Consider the following 24,752-nt stretch of genomic DNA (forward strand, 5'->3'; position numbering starts at 1 on the left):
ACTTTTGCTTTTGTTTCCTTTGCCTCAGGAGACATATCTAGAAAAATGTTGCTATGGCTGACATCAGAGAAACTATTGCCTGTGCTCTTCTAGGATCTTTATGGTTTCAGGTCTCACTCACTTCCACATCTTTCAGGGACTTGTGTGGCTTCTTCTCTAATGCTCAGTTTTAAGCTTGTCTGCGGATGACTCCTTGGGAGTTGAGGCCATGTCTACGCCATGCATGTGCATCCTTCCCACTCCCCAGCTTCCCAAAGAGATTAGACCACTGGTCAGGGAACATCAATATTCTGTGTTTAAGCTAAGCTACATAGTAAAACTACGATTACTTCTCCTTTTATTTACATTTTTGTTTTCCTTGGAATGATCTTTTTTGGGTTGTTAGTTTTCTATATAGTTGTCACTTACCCAGCTCCAAACTCTTATCAGATGTGTAAACAGATCCCCACGACATTAAGGTGCGTCAGGTAACCTATCAATTAGATCTCCCTGAAGTCTTTCCCAGAGCCTCTGGCCTCCAGTCTGGACTGATGACCCTCTGTGTGCCATTCAATAAACCTTATTGAGTCAAACACATGCTACACATTTTGTTAGGCCTGGCAAAACAAAGGGATCAGGCAGGGGTGCCTGGCTGGCTCAGTCAGTAGAGCATGCAACTCTTGATCTCGGGGTCGTAAGTTTGAGCCCCACATTGGGTGTAGGGATTACTTGAAAAAAAAAAAGATCTTAAACAAGCAAACAACAAAAAACCCCACATATCATCAGGCAGTGCTGACTATTGCCTTCATAGAGCTATGTATTTAATGGATGATTCAGGAAACAAACAAACCCTATGCCAACTGTTTGCTACTCCTCATTATTTTCTGGGGTCTGGGGCTAGGGCCCGCCTGTCAGAAGACAGTGCCAGCTATGTGTCTCCTAGGTATCTCCTGCTCACCAGTTTCCTCCCTGGCCAAAGCTCTCAGCCTCTAAGTTAGAGATGGACAATGGGAACTATATGAACACTTTCCCACCTTTTCTCAACTGGTCCCTGTCTCTTTACATGAAGCTAGAGAGAGCATTTCTTAGTCCAGCCCCATCTGCCCAGGGCTAGTTGAAGTTCTGGACTTAGATTCTACTGTTAAGCTGTCTTGTGTAGGGAGCAATGGGTGAGGCTGGGTGAACACTGTGATGAGAACAGGCCAGGGATCCTAGGAATGTGTGAATCTCCTCCTGGAGACATGCGGGACCCAAACCCTATGCAAAGCAATAATAAGACTACCTGGAATTAAGGTGCCAGCATCAAACCATCAAAAGAAACAAGCCCAGTGACAGAGTGAGAAACCCACCCCACACACAGGGAAGAAGAAAGGGGTAATTTATCCCAATGTCTAAGGAGGAGTTGGCTTGGGTTCCTGAATATTTTCTGGCTGACTCTAGCTCTCTGAAAGATACAAGAGGAGCAGATAGGGCTAGGGTTACGGACCAAGAAAATGAAAAGCCCACACTTATGTACCGGTAACTGTAATACCCTTAACATGTAGCCCAGTCATATTTGGAAGATGACCCAGCCTTGGGGGTGGTAGTCAAGTTTTCTTACCTCAAGAACTTCATCATGGGGAGTTGTCAAGGGGCAAGACTTGCGGAGAAGGGCCAAGAGTGCCCCCTAGAGGCCAATAATGTTGGTTTTCACTTTTGATCGTATTCAGACACACTCTGCACCACCTCCCCACCAAGATTCATGAGTATTTAGTGAGAAATTGGGAAAGGGATATAAGCAAGGATTCACAGCCAGTAAAAATAAAACTAACACCGTACGTTAAAAGGACCCAAGCTCCCCAACAGCTAAAGGTGAAGACCAGGTTTACAGTTCAGCTTGGCCTCTCTAATGACTGGCCAGAACCATCATTTGAGACACAGAATGCATTGTGATTTATGGGTGAGACACGCTGCCTTCTTCACACTCCCTCAGCTCACACTGCATGTGCTGATGGTCACTGCAGGCCTCTGCTGGAGGAGGGCAGCAACAGAAGGTGCCCTCAGAGAAGAGAAGTGGTTGGGGAGGCTGGAGCCTCACCTCCGGGAGAAAGGAGGGCAAGTGGGTTCTCAGGTTAGATGTGAACTAGATCTAGGAAGAAGCAATTCAAGAATGAACCCCCATGACAGGTTGGAGCCAGGGGCAATGGTTCAGCCTGGGCCTGCCCTTCTTGTACCCGTGTAAGAAAAAACAAAACAAGAGACCCAACATGCTGCCCAGTGTGGGACAAAAGCTCTTTCAGAGCAAGGTCCTGGTGTGGGGGCTGATGGAAGGTAGGAGAGTGGAGCACAGCCATAGGTGTGGCGGCATGAGGTACTGACTCTGTGGCTTCTGCCAGGTGCTCAGCCTGGACTGAGGTGGGTGGAGTGGGGGCGCCCCTCTGAGCTCCGTGGGGGAAAAACAGATTCTGGGAGAGGCACTAGGATTGCCTATGAGGCCAATGCTTGGGATGTGCAGGCAGCGCCCAGCCAAGGAAAACTGCAGTTGGGAGAACTCTCAGCACGTCTCCCCCACGCAGGGCTTTGATTTTGCACCCTGCCCATGCAGGGCTGCAGGGCCCATGGCCTGGGAACTACCATTTAAATGTGAAAGCAAGTCTGTAGAACCTACTGGAGAGGCTAACAGCTTCTCCCCAGGGCATCAGTAGTAGCTTTCCCAAGCAGGTGTGTTCCGGGGCTGGGGGCGGGGAGCTGGTGGCCAGCTGCCCTCTGCGGCTTCCCAAGCCTTGAACCTAAATGCCCTGGGAAGGTGCCTCGAGGACACAGCCCAGGGCCTGAAGAGAATCACACTCATCATTCCTCAGCAGGCTCCATCCTGCCCTGGTTTCCGTGCAGACCCAGGTTTCCAGACAACTATCACTTCCTGTTTGTATTCTGAATAATAACTTCCAACAAGACATAAAACAGTCATAGCGTTTGAGGGCTGAAAGGGGGTTTAGAGGTTATTAACCCTTTTATTTCATAGGTAAACTGGCCCAGAGTGCTTAATTATCCTGTCTAGCATAAAAGGGAAGAACTAGGGGTAAACTTCACACACTGACGGTTCTTTTCTCTGAGCCTTCCTCATAGCCTCCTTCTGAATTAGGAAGGGAGCCTTGGTGGCGTCCTCTGAGCTGTGCTTGGTGGCAGGGTCTGCTCTTTAACTTGGCCTCTGTGGAAGCCTTCTGGGGAGGCAGCTGGTCCCTTACTGCCTTGCTGGGGCTTCCCTGAATTTTGAATGAGGCCGATTAGCACCTTCCCCCCTCAACTCTGGGCTTTAGCTGTCATTCCAGGCTACAGGGTTAATTAAATGCTTTACATACATTATTACGTTTACTAACTCATGCTTTTCAGAAGTGGTTATCCGGGTTATAAACGTTGGTTCCATGTGTGATGATAAATGCTCTGAGGCTTCAATCCTGAAGAGAGGTTGGCTGGAGGAAAATCCACCAAAGGCTAAAGGCCCGTGGGAACCTGGAGTGAGGCTAAGCGGGGGCTCTGGGCCCAAGGTCCCTGGTCCGCTGGGAGTGTGGTGTCTGGGCATGCCCAACAGTTACTCTAACCAGACACCATCTCCACAAAGCCCATGGCAGAGCTATTGTCATGTCCTGCCGTGTTTGTAAAGAAAGACCACATTTCATTCCCACAGCCCATTTCCCTTGACTGACGCCTTTAGACTGAGGCTCCCCATACATCTCAGGAGAGACATCTCCAGACGGTAAAGAAATGACCCTCTGCTGCTTGCTTTACTATGAATCAATCAGAAGTTATTTATTTTCTAAAAGTATAAAAACGCATACAAAAAAGGACTCACTCGTGGCTAGAGTTCAGAAATGATATCACTGTGACAAACATTCCTGTGGGCAAGGCCACTGTGGAGAAAGTATTGCTCCCAAACCATTAATAATCCTAATCATCACTCTGCCTTAGACTCCTTAGAAGGTTTACTACCTCTAAATGAAACATAGACAAAGAGTTAAGTTTTATTAAACCAGACTCATAAAAGTAAGGATTGTGTTTCTTCAGGTTGATAAAATATAATTCCAAGACTGTGAGGAAAATAATCTTACATCAGTTCCAGGGAACTTTTCTCCCCAAGAGCTGATTGGTCACTTTCTGTGGAAGAAAAGAAAGACAGGAAAAAAGTTATATACTCTTGCCATCAGAGGAAGACAGCCACTCCTCACCCCAGACATGTCGTTGAAGAGACCAGTGGGGTTCTACCCAAATCTTGTTTATCTTCCCCAGCTACAGAAACTATGGTAATTATGCAAAAAATTCTTCCTGAAGTGTTTAGGAAAGATGATCTATATAGCCAGTATCTATAATTTCTGTATGGATACAGATCATTTATGATCTGGATAGGCCCATCCATCCATCAGTTCAAACATATAAGCACAATGAGAGGCCTGGCCTGTGACGCTGACCCACTGGACAGGCTATGTGGTGCCTGGGGACCCCCTCCTTGAAGGGCCCGGCCCAGCCCAGCTCTGGCTGTGCTCCAGAAGCAGTTCTCCAATCCCACAGCGGTCTGGTATAAACTCGTCTTTTGGACTCTGACTTTCAGAGTCCTCTGGTGGTGAAGTGAAGGGGTTCGGAAGGAAATGAGAACAGTGAAGGATATGGACCTTCAGGCATGGTAGCCTGCCTAGCTTCTCAAGGAATATACTGGTAGCAAGTTCCCTCGCCTCGGAGGGTCTGGGACTTAGGGCACCACTGGTTCCACTGGGCTACGGGCAGGAAATGGTGGTGGCTTCGAGGTTCTGAGTCCCTAAGCTGCCAATTCTTATGCTACACTCGGACATTTTCCAGTTTATTTTACAAGCTCTGGAGGTATCTGACTTACCTATCAGGGACACAAAACTACCGTATGGGACTCCAGAAGGAAAATCCAACAATTCCGATAGATTTGGACATTTCCACCATGACTCCTAAGTACGGAATTTGGTTTTGTTCCAAATATATGCCTGGAAGGTGTCTTTTCTAGATTCGCCTTTTAGATTTTTAGAGTCACGGATGCCTTTATCGTCCAAATTTCAGCAGTGGCACAATGCACTACAAGCGTAAGTTACCTTCGCAGATATGGTTAATTCAGACAGGTCATGTGTGTTTCCCGCAATTTCTCCTCCCCTGATAATCCTGAAGGACGCTGCTCAAGAACTGACTGACCTTCTTGAACAGCTGAGCTCGCAGCCGGTACGACTTATATTCCAATCTCCTCTTCTCCTCTTCTCTCTTTCTCTGAACTTCTGGAAGCTGCTCATAAATCCTTAGGAATGGTGCCAGCAGGAAAACAAAAAGCAGTGAGGTTACCCAACCACAGAGGGACATGATCTCTTCTCCCCACGTCCCTAAGGTCTGCTGCTCTCAGGGCATTCAGCCCTCAAACACAGGCCCCGGGCCTTTGCCGCGGGCCTGCTTCCCGTTAGACAGTTGGACACAAAGAACCCTGGCCTGGGGTGCTCATGATCTGGGAGGGCAGACAGACGAACAAAAACATTAAGAAATCCTGCTTATAGTGGTTACTTCTGAGAAAGGAGTAGGATAAATGGTGGAGATAATAGCTTTTTACTCTATATGCAAAAATGCACAGTTTCAATGTAAGATAACAGCATGTACAATAATGGCCCTACGTACAAAATGTTACACAGAGTTCCAAGAAATGAAAGGTGGGTCTTAAAGACAGAAGCAGAGAGGGGATGGGAGGAGAAGGGAGTATTGGTAAGAATCAAGGCCTCAATGAGAGGCATGCAGGAGAGCATGTGGGAAGCAGATGAGGTGAAGGTGAGGTGGGCTGTGGAGGGTTTTGTAGCCATATGAAAACCTTGGGCTCTGTCCTATCAAGGACTGGGTGCCACTGATTTTAAGTAGGGAGGAACATGATCAAACATGGATTTGATAAATATACTCTAATTGGAAATGATCGAAATTTCCAACAAAAGAAGAGTTAAACAGATTATGGAATATAATGGAATTATTACAAAGCATACAAAAAAGATATTTCGAAGAATTTAAGAATTTTTAATGATATGGGAAAATGTTCACAAGATATATGCTGAGCAAAAAAAAAGCAGGCTACAAACCTGTATATATAGTATGATCAACAATTTGAGAAAAAAATAAGTGTTTGTGAATACAGGTCCCTGCAAAACCCCCACTCCTGCTAGAAACACGACTAGTGTCAGTTCAGTTTAGATGGAAGGATGACCAGTGACATTTATTGTCTTCTCATTTTCTTATATTTTCCAAAGTTTTCTATAATTTGAAAAAAATATCACTGAAAATGACGTAGAGGTTCTGTGGAAAATAAATGAGAAAAAATAAAGAGCAGAACCAGGAAGAACAGCGTCCTCTGAGAGTGGAGGCCAGCCTGCACCAAGGCAGTGAGAGCAGGTCCCAGAGCAATCAAGAAGCCGGGTGTCCAGGATCTGGTAGCTGGCCCCATGTGTAGTGGGGGGTAACATGGCTAGAAGTGATTGCTCCCCAGCTGGATGAGTGGGTGGCCCAAGCAAGTGTGGGAGTGGGGAATGGGGAGGTTTGTTTTGGACATGGTGGAGATGATCACTAACTGAAAATACTACAGTGGAGGTCAGGAACGAGACCAAAGAGGAACACACCTATGTTTTAAAAAGTCACTGTTGATGAAAACCACATGCGGTATCACCTCACACCTGTTAGTATGGTTATTATTAAAACGGCAAGAGATAACAAGTGTCTGTAAGGATGTAGAGAAAAGGGAACCCTTGTGCATGGCTGGGGGGAATGGAAATTGGTTCAGCCACTATGCGAAACAGTGGAGGTTCCTCAAACAATTACAAACAGAACTACCATAAGCAACCCAAGTGTCCATCAACAGATGAATGGATAAAGAAAATATATTATTATATTATTATTCAGTCATAAAAAAGAACAAAATCTTTCCATTTGCAACAACATGAATGGACCTTGAGAATATTATGCGAGGTGAGGTAAGTCAGATAGAGAAAGGCAAAACTGTATGATCTCACTTACATGTGGAATCTAAAAACATCAAACTCACTGAAATAGACATTAGAATGGTGGATGATAGGGGCTGGGGGCTGGGGGCACGAGAAGGTGTTAGTCAAAGGGTACAAAATTCCAGTTATAAGAGGAAAAAGTTCTGGGGATCTAAGGCCCAGCATGGTGACTCTAGTTAACAGTACTGCACTGTATACTTGAAAGCTGCTAGGAGAGCAGACCTTTACTGTCTTACCAGAGCAGTGAGAACACTACCACCACCCCCAAAATGGTGATTATGTGAGGTGAAGGATGAGTTAACTCACCTTAGTGTGGTAAACGTACTGCATATACATACGTCAAGTCATCACATTATATATCTTAAACTTACACAATGTAATATGTCAATTAAATCCATGGGATTCTTATGATCAATACATGCATACCGCTAACTAATTAACTGCTAATGCATGCAATGGCACAAAATTCAGCAAGTATCAAAAGGCAAACAATTAGTCTTTGTCCTACCTCTGTATGTTAGTCACTCAGCCCTTCTTCCCAAAGGCAAGCGCTAGTACCAGTTTTTTGGGTATCCTTCCAGAGATATTCTATGCATATAAAAGTATATGCATCTATATAGGCACAAATACTTTTTTAAACACCGCACGTGGTAGCAGTGTACACGTGGCTTCTGAAACTTGGCTTTTTTTAAAAAGATTTTACTTACTGGAGAGAGCGAGAGCACAAGCAGGGGTAGGGGCAGAGGCAGAGGGACAAGCAGACTCCCTGCTGAGCAGGGAGCCTGACAGGGGGCTCAATCCCAGATCCTGAGATCAGAACCCGAGCCAAAGGCAGACGCTCAAAGGACTGAGCCACCCAAGCGCCCCAAACTTGACTTTGTAAAGCTTAATATGTCTTAGTATTTCATTATTTCTCAGTGTATTGCATAAATTCCTACAAATGTGATTGTGTGGATTAAGGGTAATGCCCCAAATAAACATTTTATTTCAAAATATTCATATCTTATATTTACATATCTTTATTTATATTTAGGTTTCTAACAAAGACGAGCCTAAGGCATGCAAATTAGTTGGAATTCTTTGTATCTTTTTTATCTGCCTCATCCATACCACAATCTACTATGTATTTTTCCTTCCTTTTTTAGTGCTGTGAGAAACTTCTTTCACAAATAATTTTCTCGTAATGTTTTAACTTGAGCATAACGTCTTTATTCCAGGGGCAAGCCAGAGCTCCTAATCCCTTGATGGCCTTATTTATGCTTTTATAATTACTCTTATTCTTTTGGCCTTACCGTTTAGACCTCTGAATCATTTCCTTCTTCCCAATAGGCCTGTTCTTTCGCGCATCCAGGAAGCCTAAGCATGAGAAGAAGGGGTTTTCAGTGGATAGTGTCTCAACAGGGAAGGGTGCATTGCTCAAGAGCTGTGAGAAGGAGCTGCTAAGACTTGGTGCCCCTACCTCGAGCTGACAGTACTGGGTGGTGAGCCATGGCCAAGGCCAAGGCTAGGGTTAGACTATGGGGACTGTGACAGCAGGCTCCTGAAGGCACAACACGCCGTGGCACAGGCTAGACCGTGTGAACAGAAACACTGGCTGGTTTATAGGTAAGGCTGTGATGAAAGCATTAGGTTGCACTTCGTAGTTTTCATAGCGTTCATATATTGTTTTGTGGAGATCTTACATCTAGCAGAATTGTTAGGAGCACAGAGTCTAAACAGAACCCATTAGGGTTCAAATCCCAGCTTATCAGGTGTATAATCTTGGGCAAGGGACTTAAGCTCTCGTTGTCTCTGTTTTTTCATCTGTAAAATAGGGATATTAATAGCATCTACCTCAGAGAGGTGTTATAAGCACTAAACAAGAACAGTGCCTGGGCAAAACATGTAAGGGTTACATATTATCATCACCATCACCACCACCACCACCACCACCCTATGAGGTAGGCAACCCTGGAACTTGCTCACAGACCCACAGCTGGCTCATAAGAACACCATTCTTGCCGCACACTCTGGTTTCTAAGCTGCAGTGACAGGGCGAGAGAACTTGGGTTTATGTGGATCATGAGTGTGCTGAAAGCCCCACGGGGCAGGGAGAGCGGAGTCCCCACAAGCAAACAGTCCCTTTCTGTCCCTGTAACTGGGCTGGTGCTGAGCAGTGCTCCCCGGTGGGAAGCAGCCCTTGCCCTCTGCAGCCGTAAGAGGAATGTGAAGAGGCAGAGGGTACCTCTCTTCAGGAGCGGGCGCACGGGGTCCCGGTAGCCCTGCCATTCTCTCGCGGTGTTGAACAGGGCCTCCCGCTCACTCTGCAACATGTTCTGCAGCTTCCTCTCCTGGACTATTAGCTTCAGACGCTTTATCCGCTCCCCAGAGCGGGAGATGAAGTCGGGTCTGTGAAACTGAAGGGATTCCTGAGGGGGAGAACCTCACATTAATGATGCAGTCTGTTCTCCAAGGGCTTAGAAAATAGCACCGGCCCCACAGTGGTTTGAAGAGCCTGTTTCTGCAGTGCAGAGAATATCTAGAGTTGAAGAATAATTGAACAACTTTCTGTGGGGGAGAGCTCCAGTAGGAAAATCAGAGGGATCTAAGAATGCTCTGGAATAAGCCCAGAATGAAGACTGTGGCAATTACAATTCTTCCGAATGTCGAAGGCTCGGCCCATTGTGCTATTTTAAATTTCCCTTCAAATAAGAACATTATTAAATGACATTTCTTTCAGCTCCCAAGGTACATATGAAGAAGGGACTTTGTGCTGAGCAGGAATAGGAGTTACGTAAATGGAGGAACACACATAAGGCTGACGCAAGTATCAGACCTCCGGGGCACTCCACGTGCAAGCATCCATGAACCCAGTGAGCAGCATAGCAGCATCCTCCCTTCTCTTGCCTTGTCCCCAGGTACAGAGGGCAATGCCCAATTTACAGTGATTAACAGTAAGGCAATCTTTGATTAATGAGAGAGTGGGAACAGGAAGTACTAGGAATGAGGGTTACATGACTGTTCTTTAGACGGCTAAGTCACAGTCTTAACTTCTTTGTATTTCCCCTTTTGACCCCTTTAAACATGCGGCTAAAATGAACTCAGTGTCACCGCACCTGTAGGGTTGCTCTCACAAATGGCTTCAGTGGGTCTCTGCCTGGGCCTGCTAGTGGCCCGTGGCTGTCCATGTGCTGTCCCTGCCAGTTCTGTTCCCGCAGCGGTTCCCTCCACGGTTTGGTGTTGGTTATTGGTGCAAACCAGCAGATACCAGGGCCATGATGCTTGGGCAGATTTTCCTTAGGACCAGACTTCACATTTTCCACAGGAACAAACCATGAAACTCCTATGGGAAATATTTTTAAGAAAGAAAAAAGATTTTTCATTCTTCTCCTCGAAGACATGTGTGTAATACAGGCTCTCAGGGGACTCAGCTGTCAGAGGTCACCAGGATGCCCTGGAGTTTTCTAAACTACCAGCATGACTGTAATCATAGTGCCAGATACTCTGAAAATGTGCCAAGGTGGTGCTCGGGGAGGTGGGGTCAACATAAAGTCATTTAGAAATACAGAATCTTAGCTTTGTGAGAGACTTGAAATTCATGAGCTACAAAACCGGAGTTAGAAACTGACCTTCACAGCAACTCTGCTTGTTCTTCCTTAACTTTTTGTCCCCAAGATAGTCAGCAAGAAGTCTTTTCTCTTCTATTTTTTCTTCTGACCAAGAAGTCACATCACTGTCCTCTTCTATTCTAGCCTCGCTAGAACTTGGAGTTGGGAAAGTCATCCCAACATCTCGAGTGTGTTTTTTGACACCGTTCACAATCTCCAAGTTACCTGAGGAAAGAGATCCACAGATATCCTAGGAGTAGCCTTGAGACTTAGTTGGTATGTGTATTTAATTCAGTAAATGAAAACTGTAAGCCTTCCAAAACGCAGGCTACTACCTCTTCTGGGTGGCGTGAAGGGGTGTGAGAGAGATAGACAGAGAGGAGGAGAGGGAAAAAGAGGAAGGAAAGAAAAAGAAAGAAGGTTTTTATTTCTATGTCAATTTAGATATTCGAAGGGAAAACAACTGACCTGGATTCAATGGGTAAAGGATCTCAGTTCTTTTTTAAAAAAGATTTTATTTATTTGACAGAGAGAGAGTGTGCCTAAGTAGGGGGAGTGGGAGAGAGAGAAGCAGGATCCCAGCTGAGCAGGGATCCCAATGCAGGACTTGATCCCAGGACCCTAGGATCATGACCTGAGCTAAAGGCAGATGCTTAACCAACTGAGCCACCCAGGGGCCCCAGGATTTCAGTTCTGATCCCAAGTGAGATAGTTAATGCTTATAGTCCTACTGGCAGTCACCCAGGTAAGGAAGAGGTTGACAGATATAAAGACAAGACTTGAGGGGGAAAAAAAAAATCAAGGGCAACGTTTATTTTTGTTATATAAAATCAAAAGATATAGAAAAACATAAATGAAAAGCCTTCTTCACACTCCTGTTCTCCATTCATTCAGTTTGCAACCCCATGGTTCCAGAGAATTTTTCTGCATACATTCAAGCAACTATCTTCCTTTATTTTTAAAATACTTTGCTTTTTCTTTTTAATTATCAATGTTGGAGATCTTGTCATATTAGTAGGGAGAGTTTCCTCACCCTATGTTTCCTTGTATGAATGTATGATAATTTATTTAAGCATTTGCTATTGATGGATATCTAAGTCGATTTAAATTTTCAGCTATAACAAACACTACTTCAATGATTAATTCTGTACACTTGTCATTTTGCACATATGCACAACATATCTATAGGCTAAATTCCAAAATTAAAAGTGCCAGGACAGAGTAATTTTGATCAAAACTGCCAAACTGCCTGTCCTAGGGATTGTATTCCCAACCTGAATGTATGACAGTACTTACTTCTTTATATTTGTGCCCACAAGTATACTACCAGACCTAGATTTCTGCCAGTCTGATAGGTGAAAAATGGTATTTGAGTATAGTTTTATTTTATTGTGAGGTTGAGTACCTTAACATGTTAAAGATCTACTTGTATTTCAGTGGAAATGTTTAAATTCAGGTAATTTACCTGCTTGTACGCTCTTGTTTAACATTTGTACATTTTGCTTGTTGCCAAGGGTAGAGCTTGAGCTCCAGAAACTACTAGTAGAAGATGAAACAGAATCAGAAGAAATCACATAGTCTGCCACCTGGAAAAACAAAAGAGACCCTGTTATTACCTGCAGTCAATGGCACCCACAGGATAAGAAAACATACAAACCACCAAGAGCCCGTTCTCCTTCTGTTCCAGTTGTTGAGATCAAGTTGCCAGAAAGCTTGTGACAATGGGAACATGCTCCTGCACCGCTTATAACAGGGAGGGGAAACCGCTGTGGTTGGATAAGGGCCTGAGCTGTTTTAAGAAGGGAAGACATGTTGGCTCACGGAACATAATAAAAAACAAACAAACAATGACTCTGAAAACTTAAAAAAAAAAAAAAAAGAAGGGAAGACATCAAGACTGGGTATGTTCACAGGATTTGAAAAAAAACTGAAGATGCTAGCCAAAGATTAGGCTGGTGGGTCTTCAGAATGAAATTCTAAAATTTTGATGAGAGACAGAGAGGGCTAGGAATGACTAAAGAGGGCGGGGAGCTGCAGAGGGTGCTCTCCAGTAGGATCAGACTTGGATACTTATACACGGGTAAATACAAAGAGCTGAAAGGCCACATGAGAAATCCCAAATGACTGGAGTACTGCAAAAATTATTAAAGAACACAAAAGGCCTTTATAATTATGTTCAGAGCAACTAGAGCAAAGAAGGGCAACTTCATGGGTTGAAGTTGATCGTGGAATGTTAGTGAAAGACAAGCTGATCAAAATGCAGTATAAAACAGTATTTCTTAAACTTGTTCATCACAACAATCTCCTGGGGGAATGGGTCCTAACCCAGAACAACGAGGTGGCGTCTCTAGGGGAGGGGTCTGGGCATTTATATTTTTTACAAATGCCAGGTACTTGTCTACTTAAGCAAGTTTGGTAAAGGTGAACTGAAGGCCAAGTTAGGAAAGGAAGCTGTGAATGTCTGCTCCCTGAACTAGATAAACTATATTCCAAGGCCCTTAGGAAATTGAAACAGTTTCTTTTAGAAACTTGAAACAGAAGAGCGATGTTAGATATCTGGGGACATTAAATGTTTTAACTGGGGACAAAAGTATTGCAAACTGGTAGATTTAACAATGATGACAGGTAAAATTCTAGAATGGATCACCAACCTAATAATTTGCAAGCATTTGGAGGTCAAAGAAAAGATTAGCACATTTCAGCTAGTGCTCAGGCAGGCAGGCAGAATGAGCCCTGCCAGGTTAGCCTTGTTTTTTCTAGTAGATATGGTCACTAACTGGTAAGCCAAAAGAATGTGTAGTCGAGTACAATTAGATGTCAATAAAACGACTTCTTGTGACAAGATGACAATAAAACACGCTTCTCGTGACATCTTTGAGGGCAAGATGGGAGTTATGTGGGTTAAATGATAAAATAAGTTGGTAGAACCATAACTGGTTGAACCATTTTTATCCAAATACTATTATTAACACAAAGAGGCCTTTAATGAGTATATTTCATGGATCCAACAGCAAGTATTTACTAAGTACCTATCGTGTCCAGTTACTTGGTTTGCTCTGGCTATTCCTTCTTAATATTTTATATATCAATGTCTTGGAGATATGGGAAACAGGTGATTTCTTGTACAATGCATATCTGGGAGGGCCTAAATGACCGTCAAGATCCAAAATAATACACAGGAATGATGCCAAATCAAAGAAGGGTAATTGTAAAGCCCCACACATTAGGCAGGAGGAATGGCAACACCTTTGACACAGTAAAAAAAGCTCTGTGTCTGGAGTCCGAAGACTTAAGCCAGTCTCAGACCCTCCCTTTACTAGCTCTGTCTCCTTGAGAACACTCTCTGTGCCAATGTCCCCAGCTCAGTAAGGGAGCACTTGCACCCTGGAAAGTACAGAAGTGTTAGAAAGAACAAATGATTTAGATTATAAACTGCAAAAAACTAACATAAAACTATGAGAGTACTGTGATGCTAAAAAACCCAAAATGTATGAGGATAGGAAGGGTGGTGAGGAAGATAGGCCAGACTGGCAATATATCATACCTTCTTTGCAGCTGTAAGAGGAGAAAGCACGTTAGGTACTGAAGGGACTGACTTTCAGGATAGATTTGTTAAATATAAAAAGCAAAGCTGCCAGGTTTGTGAGAAAAAGAAAACATATGCAGGTATTTGCTTTTTTATGGATAAAATACCTGTGAAAGAAAAGAACCCAGATTGGAAAAGAAGAAGTACAACTGTATTTATTTGCAAATGATATGATCTTGTCCATAGAAAATACTAAGGAATCCATAAAGAAGTATGAGAACTAGTAAGTTTAGCTGGATTGTGGATATAAAATCAAGAAGATAAAAAGAAAATCAATTTTTTTTTTTAAGATTTTATTTGAGAGAGAGAGAGAGGAGAGAGTGCATGTATGAGCAGGGGGTAGGGGCAGAGGGAGAAACAGACTCCCCACTGAGCATGGAGCCTGACGCAGGATCCTGAGATCATGACCTGAATCGAAAGCGAGAGTCAGACGCTTAACCAACTGAGCCACCCAGGTGTCCCCAAAAAATCAATTGTATTTCTATATTCTAGCAATAAACAATCTGAAAATAAAATTAGGGAAACAATTCCATTCACAACAGCATCAAAATAATGAAATATTTAGGAATAACTTTCACAACAGAAGTGCAAAGCTTGCACACTGAAAGCTACAAAACATTGGTGGGAGAAACTAAAGATCTAAATAAACACTGAGAATTCCACATATGTAATTTAAAAATGGGCTTAAGGGGAGCCTGGGTGGCTTAGTCGGTTAAACGTCCGACTCTTGATTTTGGCTCATGATGTCAGAGTCCTGGGATCGATCCCCATGTCAGGCTCTGTGCTGGGCCTGGAGCCTGCTTAAGATTTTCTCTCTCCGTCTCCCTCTGCCCCTACCCCCTGCTCCCTCTCTCTTAAAGAAAAAAAAAAAAAAAAAAAAAAAGGATGAATTCTATGGTATGTAAATTATACTTCAACAAAGCTGTTTTAAAAATCTCTTTGAAGATGTGCAAGAACTAGCAACACTGAGTAGCTCTGGGAAGGAGAGCTATGTGCCTGGGGAACAGGAGTGGGAAGGACACTCTTTATCAAATACTCTTTTATACACTTAAAATTTTGTACCATGTGATTGAATTCCAGTTTAAGAGGTGAAAATAAAACAGAAACATATGGAAAAGAGTGCAGCTATAGAGGTTTCGTGGCTCTGGTGAGCTCAACAGAAGGCAAACATATGTTAGGCCAAAGAACTGGTCTAGCACTGGAAGGAAGGTGATAAATCTGCTCTGTCAACATGCTCTCAGCATGCGAAGCACAACATGCTTAGTTCAGAGAGACAGGTTTAAAAACAAGATATCAGCAAACTTCATAGACCCAGGAAAGCTGCCAATTTACAGGAAAGGGGAGTAGAAAGCATGCCCTGCGAAAAATGGTTCGGAGTGAAGACCTGAGAGGAAACACTTCCAGGAAGGAAGCAGGAACCCAAGAGGAAGACTGGACCTATTTCCTGTGCATTTTGAAAGCAGAGCTGGGAACAGAGCCAGGGAGTGCAATGATCGCAGATTTTGGATCTCTAGAAGGTAAGACCTTTGATAATGGAGCCTGAGACACGTGAATGAGCTGCCCATGTGCAGTGAGGGAGTGGTGGAGCTCCCTGCAAGCAGAGGCTCAAGTGCCTCGTGGTGCAGATGCAGCAGAAATGATGGCCCCTTCCAAGCCTGAGTCTCCTGAACATCCTAAGGGTACAACCAGTCACGGTATGCACCAGTGGGTGTGAAAAACACGTTTACATCTGATTCAAGAAGGAGCCTTGGTGTGTGTGTGTGTTTGTTTCTAGTTCAAATCTCTTTTGGATTAATTCCTGCCTATAAAAAGTCAAACATTTAAAAATAGAAAATATTCTAAAAATAAATTCCCTCACAATAAAATATATTTAATAGACCTCTAAGATGGTGAAGACCCAAAGGACAAAGACAAGTGTTTTCAAGGATGTGCAGAAGCTGGAGCCCTCACACACTGCTGGTGGGAATGCAAAATGGTGACAGTACTTTGGGTACCAGCGGGGCAGTTCCTCAAACGGTTAAATGTAGAGTTACCATATACTCCAGCATATATCTGCTCCCAGGCATATGACCAAAGAAATGAGAACATACATCCACACAAAACTTGTAATGAATGTTCCCAGCAGCCTTGTTAATAGCCCAAAAGTAGAAGAAATCCAAATGTCTGCTTACTGCTGAGTGGGTGAACGATGTAATGGAGTATTATTTGGCAATAAAAAGGAATGAATACACTGCTACAAAGTGATGAACCTTGAAACTATTAAGTGAAAGAAGCCGGTCACAAGAGATCACACGTTGTAGGATTCCATGTATACAAAATGTCCAGAAGCAGCAAATTTATACAAACAGAAAGCAGGTTGGTGACCACAGTCAGGGGCTGGGCAGGGGTGGGAGGTTGGGAGAAATGTGGAGGGACTTTGCTAACGTGTACAGGATGTTTTTAGGAGGTGTGGAAAATGTTTTAAAATTAGATTGGGGTGATGATTGCACAAGTCTGTGAATAATACTAAAACCCACTAAACTGTACACTTTAAACAGGTGAATTTTATGGTACGTGAAAAACCTCAAAAATGCTGTAAAAATGTGTTTATTATGCAAACTGAAATAATGTAGGTTATGAAGCCTTATTTGGAGAACAAAGCTGATGTTCTATGGTCCTACGTTTCCTGTTAAGTAATACAAGAACAATGGAAGGGGACCAACAGTGTCATTTTCATATAATAAAGCGTGAACAATCCCAACAAAAACGTGGGCACTGGATGTTGTCAGTATGATGTAGCACTACCCACACTGTGACAGGGGTCAGTGCAAAGTGTCAGAATCATGCCATCAAACCATGATGACAGCCACAGAGTCACAACAATCCTCACAGCACATAGGCCTCACAGTGTTTGACAATCCGTGCCGATGACCCACCGAGAGACAGCACATCGTTTTGCTGAGTTCATTTATGGATGCTGTTGGTAAACCAGAACAGTCACTCTTCCTAGTCCACGGGAGAGTCTCAGGCATCTCCTCAGATGACCTCATCACCCTTTACCGCCTGAGTGTGAATCAGCTCACTCAGCCCTCTGCAATGAGGCTTACATGAAAAGATTAAATGACTGCACAGCAACTGACATTATCAGCCATCACGGTTTCAAGTTTTCTGTTGCAGATAAGTTTGGAAGAAGACACATGCTGGCTGACTGGCTGCCTGCTTCTGTTTTAAATTCTATTATTATGAGAGTAAACTCACCTGCTGATGCCTTATTCCACAATGGGAAAAGACAGAAAATAACTCCTACCATCTCAGAGATATATCAGGCTTTGTTAGTACTTTTTAGTTTAATTAAAATCGAGGTGAGACTCAATTTCCACATTTATTGATCAGAGATACCTTCAGATAGACCCCATCTCCCAAAAGCTTTTCAATTAAAAAATTACTTTTTTAGGTAGAAACTGAGCTTAGGAAAATATATCCAATATAGGAGAAAGGCCATCTTTCCTTACATGACCCTATATAGCTATTCTTCATATAGAAAATGTGTTATTGTTACATTCTGCCAGTCAGATGCCTGCTGGGAGATCCTTGTCTTTCAAAGGAATGGGTTTATGCTAGTTCATTTATAACCACTGAAGTTTAGGACCAGAGATACACATTGATAAGACAGTGGCAAAATAAGAACCACAGTCTATGGCACCAAAGGACAGTCTGTTCTTGTGAAGCGTTTTTAGATATATGCAGATCACGTGTCAATTGTAGTTTCAATAATAAAACTAACCAGTAAAGGGTGACAAGATCACAAACTGTCTAAAACACAAAATTTTGATATAGATTTTATGGACAGTATTCCTTTGATATAGATTAAAGCTTACAGAAGCAGGACTCAGGTGGTAACTGTTATTCACCTTTAAAGGATCAGAACTGGATATTTTTTTCTGCAAGTCTGGTAGACGAGAACTATGAAAAATCCTCCTCAGAACATTAAAAAGGCATTGTGTCTGCATAATAGGTCCTCAGAAAATTTCTTTTATTTTGTTAATCTTCCTTCAGATTGGAAGACTTATTTAAATTATTACCTTATTGAACTTGTTCAAATATACCATTTATTTAAGGCAATATATTTCCCCCTAAATATAGATTAGTCATATCCCACAAGTTTTGGATATGTGCCTTTACTGTCTTTAATGAAAAAAAAAAGTGTATTTTCAATTTTTAGTCCTTCTATAACCCAAAAGTTTAGAATGAGATTTTAAAAATTTTATCTACTTAATGAAAAAAAATTATAGTTGTTAAATTCCAACTTTATTGCATTGTGGTTAGAAAATATAAGCTTGGTTATATAAATCTTCCACTTTGGGGATTTGTCAACATTTTGCCTAAGTACGATTAATTTTTGTAAATATTCCATGGGCATTTGGAACAAGTGTGGATGTTGTGTTTTTGGAATGAAGTTTTATGTAGATATTTTAAATCAATCTTATTAATATTGCTAGCAAATCTTCCATATCTTTTATCTGTTACATGTTAAAATCTGAAAAAATTATAGTAGATTCTTACTCTTGTACTTATCAATTCTATATTATAACTGTATCTGGATGAATGGAAAATGAATGCATTCTGGTTGAAAGCACAGCAGTAATAAGTCTCTAAAAGACTCTTCCCTCCTTTTGACATTACAGTGGGGCTAGGGTAAATAGATTCTCAAGAAAAGTAACATTTAACTAAAAATGAAAAAATAAGGGGGGTGGTACCTAGGTGGCACAGTGGGTTAAGTGTCTGACTCTTGATTTAGGCTCAGGTCATCTCAGGTCAGCCCCGTATGGGGCTCTGCACTGGGCATGGAGCCTGCTTAAGATTCTCTCTCCCTCTCCATCTGCACCCTGCCTCCCCCACTTGTGCACACATGTGCACGCGCTCTCTCTCTCTCTCAAACCAACCAACCAACCAACCAACCAACCCTTATAGAAATTTCTTTTTCTAATCTTCTGGCCAAACTAGAAATTATTGGCACAAAGTGGAAATTAGGAATTTCTATGCATTGCAGTTAGGATATGGACCGGAAAGCAATTTGGTACGAATGTAGGAAACTTATATAGCTTATGATCCAAGAATTCCACTTCTGGGTATACATGCCAAAGACAGTTTCACACAGATCCAATGAGGGGTATGGACAGGGGTGTGCACTCCCACTGTTTGTGGTGATGGGAGCTGACAGCAACCTGGGTGCCTATTACGAGGAAAGTACGTTGGTGAACTGGTAGATGCACTCAATGGAGTATTATGTGACGATCAGAAACCTGATTCTATACATACATCTAGCAACGTAGATAGATGTTAAAAATACAATGCTTACTGAAAATAAGAAAAAAACTGATTTACCTTTTATATAAATTGAAAACACAGGCACACATACAGAACACACATTTTGTAAGAACTCTTGTAAGCCAAAAGATACTTACATAACAAGATGAGTTGCCTATGGAGAAATAGGAATGAGGATGCAATGTGGGGATAAAATTTTAAAGAGAGGCCATGAACCTAGGTGTACATTTAACTCAACCCGCAGCACCCAAAGTTAAAAAAATTTTTTTTTTACTTTATCTAGGCATAGAAACTGTGTGTAATACTTTACTACTCCTATTCTTTCATACTGCTTCTAGAAGAATTTATTATGATTAGATTGGAGATACAAACAGGTATTTTAGGTAGAAACTAAAAAGCAGAAAAGCTTGAGAATCCCCCTTTCCAGCTCATAACTAACATTCTGTGTTTGATCAGTCTGCATTACCTCACTTTTTTATTAATGTCAAACAAAAACAACTTTTATGGTATCTTATTAGAAAATACATGCTTCTTGTAAAAAAAAAATCAAAAGACACAACCTTATCAAGGAAAAAAATTATAAACCCATAATTTTAAGATAATTAGTTAATATTTGTTCCAGTCATATACATAGATGTATATATAACATTTATGGTTTACATCTTGCTTTTTATCTCTTAACATATAATGACACTTATCTTTTGGGTTCCAAGATACTGCTTTTGACTTGTTTTTTTCCATATAAGAGTGTGATTGTAATGACTGATACGAAATCAGCTTGTTTTATAAAAATCTAAGAATCACTGGTAAACATTTACTAAACATTACTAAAGCTCTCACTTTACTCTCACGGAGGCCTCTGTTTGGTAGTTTCATGTTTTTCATTTGCCCAGCTGCTGGAAACATGGGCAATTGAAGATAATGAGAGGTCAAAACCATAATTCATCTTCAGCTTTTACTCCATAAATAAAAAATGATAAATTTGACTTTCTTTTTTTGTCAGACAGTAGTAAACTACCCCTCTTCTTGGACCCCACCACACAACCAAATACTTAGAAAAACAGATGGGGAAAGGAGGGAGAAAGCAAAAGAGAAGAGAGAGGGAGAGAGGGAGAGCGTGCATGCCCACAGAGACAAACACAGCAGGGACACGACAGAAAGGGCAGAGGAGGGGAGTAACCAGACAAACAAGAGACACATAGCAGAGACAGCATGGGGGTTGGGAGGAGGACAGCTGTGTCCAAAGCAGGGGTGCAGAGGGGCAGAAAGAAACAACAGAGGAGCAGACAGAGTGCAAAGATACAGTAGTGAGAGGGAAATGGGAACTGCAGAGACTGCAGAGAGACTGCACAGACACAGTGGAGAGAGGCACAGAAAGTGGACGTGTCATCTAAGGAAGGGGAGAGGGATAAACAGGCAACTGCTGTTATCCCCTTATATTGACTCCTAAACCCTCACATGTACAGAGTTAAAAAATCTCCCAAGTACACGTTTAGGGAGAAAAGGCATTAGCTATCTAAGGAAACATGGGTTAAAGACAAGACAGGCAGCTCACAGAAGAAGAAATATAAATGGTCAATAAACACAAAAAGACAATAAAAACTCAGCAGGCGTGGTTAAAGAAATATGAACAAGAATAAACACCATATTTCTGGCGTATCTGATTGGCCAATATTCACAAGAATGCTACCGGTAGGTATTGACGAAGGTATAATTTTTCATTACTGGTGAACAAATAATTAATTCAACCTTTAAGGAGGACACTTAGCAGTGTGGATTAAACACTTTTAATTCCCAGAAATTCCGTGTTTAGAAGTGCATCTACAGGAAATAGAAAAATTCATAAAGATGTAACAGGACTACTTATCAAAGTGCAGATTATGATAAAAATTCAAAACAAATTAAATACCTGCCATTAGGGAACTTAGGAGATAAATACTGTACTTATATAAGGGAACCCATAAAGCCATTAAAAATGACTACATATCTGTATTTATTAAAATAAAATAAACAAATAAAAGCTGTCTACAATATATTAAGTGTAGAGCTTCAAAACAATATACACAGTATGATTTTATTTTTTGACTGTTGTTTCTCTCCATATATGAGCATGGCTGTAAAAACTATAAAAATCTAAGAAATACTGATTAACATATAATCAAACAGTAATAAAGCTCTTATTTTATTATCTCAAGGAGGCGTCTTTTTTTGGTATTTAGCTACATTAGAACATGGACCTAATGAAATATATCCAAGATCCGCAGTAAGTGTGTGAATCATAAAATATACACCCGGAAGCTCATTGGTGAAAATGTTAATCATGACTATTTCAGGATGATGAGAATTATGGGTGACTTCCAAGGTCTTTATATTATCTAAACTCTTTATATTCAGTAAGCTTTTTACCTTTATGCTCAAAAGAAATATTTTGACAAAAAAAGAAAATTTTTGACAAAATATTTGGAGATAAAGAGAAGGATGTAAAGCGGTAGGAACATCAACAGAAACTATCCTGATAGGCCAATCCTCCACACTCTGTGATGACGAAAGACATAAGCATGGTTCTAGTTGAGAGGAAGAAGTTTACAGAAAAGGAAGAAACTGAATATGAGAGAGACAGGGAAACACTGAGAAAATACATGAATGGATTTGAGAAAACATGACAGCACACAAATAGGCTTAATGAACCTCTTGTTCCATAACTGAAAGATACGAATACAAAGTGAAAAGAATATTCAGAATCTAGGGAAAAGACTCAACTCATACCACAAAACTCCAGAAACGCTGGAGAAAAAACAGACCAAATTTAAGGAGCCATCACAAAGCTCTTCCAACTCAAAGGATCATGCAGAAGGGTAAAAGGAGGCAATTAAATTCCAAATACTACACTGATATCTCAGAGAAGGACTGAGGCAGTAAGTGGTTCAGAAGAAAGAAAAATATCCCAACTGGAGACATGTTCCTAGTGAAAAAAATAGCACCTTCTGCTGTAGCCAGAATGATTTACTATATACCTTCTTTTGGTCAAGAAGTCAGAAAAAGATTTGGGAAATAATCTCTTCAGTCTAAATATCTTAGTTTCATTACTAACACTTGCTAGAAAAAAATAAGGTCTTAGCCATATCACTGCTTACGTGACAATGCCATGAAAGCAGTCACAAGCTGACCCTAAAATAGTACAATAACAAAACTCCAAGGGCATGTCCCACAGAATTAGATAACTTTCCTTATTTCCACACTTGGTAAGGTGGCCACCGTTTCTGACTTTCACAACAATGGCAAAGGAAAATGTTACCTACTGTAGCTGGGCAGAGTCCTAGAATTATCTACTATCTCCCTGACTTTCCCAAACTCTGAGGGGCAAAAGAAATATAAAGAAATACACAATCAGCATTCCAGTTCATGTCCTGGGAAGAGGACTCAAAGCAGTATCTTGCAAACAGGTAATAAAACAGTACAGAGAAGTCAATCCCATTCCTTGTGGGCAAATAAATGGTTTCCACAGATTGTTCAGAGACAAAGACAAGTAATCTGTAAACAAAAGACAGACATATATATGTAAATATTTTATAGCATTAAAGCAGAAAGGGGAAAAAAAAGAAAATTTATTTTGCAAGGTTTACCTATTTCAGCCAATAAATAATTTGTACTCTCACTCTATAGAGAAAATTAAAAAGAACACAGACCTAATGACATAGATCCAAGATAAACTAAAACAACAGAAGAAGATTAAAAGGCAATTGACAAAATTAACACAATCCGTCAAAAAATTAATGAGTATCTCCTCTGTGTTGGAGAACCAAGGGCAGTCACTAAAGAAAAAAACTGAGGACAACAGTAATAGCATTATAACACTGCAACAGAAAGCAGGCGTTTTACAAAAAAATAAAGAAAACTTAGCCAGTGAGGTAGATTACAGATTGAAAAAGTCTCCTAAAATGCAAAGCAGAAACATAAATAGACATATTTCCAAAGAAGACTTATGGACAGACAACAGACACATGAAAAGACACATGTTGCCATTTGCAACATCACTGATCATTAGGGAAATGCAAATCAAAACTACAATGAGAGATCACCTCACACCTGTCAGAAAGGCTAAAAACAACACAAGAAACAACAAGTGGTGAAGATGCAGAGAAAGAGGAACCCTCTTGCACTGTTGGTAGGAATGCAAACTGATGCAGCAACTGTGGAGAACAGGGTGCAGCCTCCTCAAAAAGTTCAAAAAGAACTACCCTAAGATCCAGTAATTGCACTACTGGGTATTTACCCCCCAAAGCAGAAAAACACCAACTCAAAAGGATACAAGCACCTCGATGTTTATAGCAGCATTATCAACAATAGCCATAATACGGAAACAGCCCAAGTGCCCACTGACTGAAGAATGGATAAAGAAGATGTGTGTGTGTGTGTATGATCTCATTCACATGTGGAATTTAAGAAACAAATGAGCAAAGGGAAAAAAAAAAAAGAGGTAAACCAAGAAACAGACTCTATAAAAACTATATAGAAACCACACAGAACTGATGGTTGCCAGAGGGGAGCTGGCTGGCGGGATGGGTTAAATAGGTGATGGGGATTAAGGAGGGCACTTGCTGTGATGAGCACTGGGTGATGCATGGAAGTGCTGAATCACTATACTGCATACCTGAAACAAACATTACACTGTATGTTAACTGGAATTTAAATAAAAACTTAAACAAAGAATAAAGAAATGTAACTCAGTAATAAAATGACAACCCAATTTTAAACCCAAATAGTCCTTTTAAAGATCTGAATAGACATTTCTCTAAAGAAGATATACAAATGGCCAATAAGTATAAGAAAAGACGTTCAAAAATCAATAGTCATTAGGGAAATGCAAATTAAAACCTAATTGAGATACCATTTCCCAGTCATTAGGATGGTTATAATCAAAAGACAGGCAATAACAAGCGTTGACAAGGATGTAGAGAATCTGTAATATGATCCTGGTGGGAATGTAAAATGGTGCAGCCACTCAAAAGGTTAAATAGGGAGCTACCATATGTTCCAACAATTTTATTACTAGGTATATACCTAAGAACATTGAAAAAAATATGTCCACACAAAAACTTGTATATTGGGGCGCCTGGGTGGCTCAGTTGGTTAGGCGTCTGCCCTCAGCTCAGGTCATGATCCCAGGGTCCTGGGAATGAGTCCCACGTGAAGCCTGCTTCTCCCACTGTCCCTCCTCCTGCTTGTGCTCACTCTCTCTCAAATAAATAAATCCTAAAAAAAAAAACCCTTGTATATTAA

At 41.4% G+C, this 24,752-nt stretch overlaps 1 protein-coding gene across 1 annotated transcript in view; it reads right to left on the reverse strand.

The window, feature by feature from the left end:
- Positions 1-3,739: 3,739 nt before the first annotated feature.
- The window catches only part of ALMS1 (ALMS1 centrosome and basal body associated protein), a 216,998-nt gene continuing 195,985 nt past the window's right edge, over positions 3,740-24,752 (reverse strand). The window contains exons 18-24 of the mRNA XM_008700492.2: positions 12,045-12,165; positions 10,601-10,804; positions 10,088-10,314; positions 9,217-9,400; positions 8,285-8,348; positions 5,164-5,263; positions 3,740-4,110 (exon numbers count right to left, since the gene is read on the reverse strand). Coding sequence (XP_008698714.2) covers positions 4,066-4,110; positions 5,164-5,263; positions 8,285-8,348; positions 9,217-9,400; positions 10,088-10,314; positions 10,601-10,804; positions 12,045-12,165 — 945 coding nt within the window. The 3' untranslated portion in view covers positions 3,740-4,065. The remainder of the gene's footprint in view (positions 4,111-5,163; positions 5,264-8,284; positions 8,349-9,216; positions 9,401-10,087; positions 10,315-10,600; positions 10,805-12,044; positions 12,166-24,752) is intronic.

Source organism: Ursus maritimus, unplaced genomic scaffold, assembly GCF_017311325.1.
Source record: "Ursus maritimus isolate PB19 unplaced genomic scaffold, ASM1731132v1 scaffold_6, whole genome shotgun sequence".
NCBI lineage: Eukaryota > Metazoa > Chordata > Mammalia > Carnivora > Ursidae > Ursus > Ursus maritimus.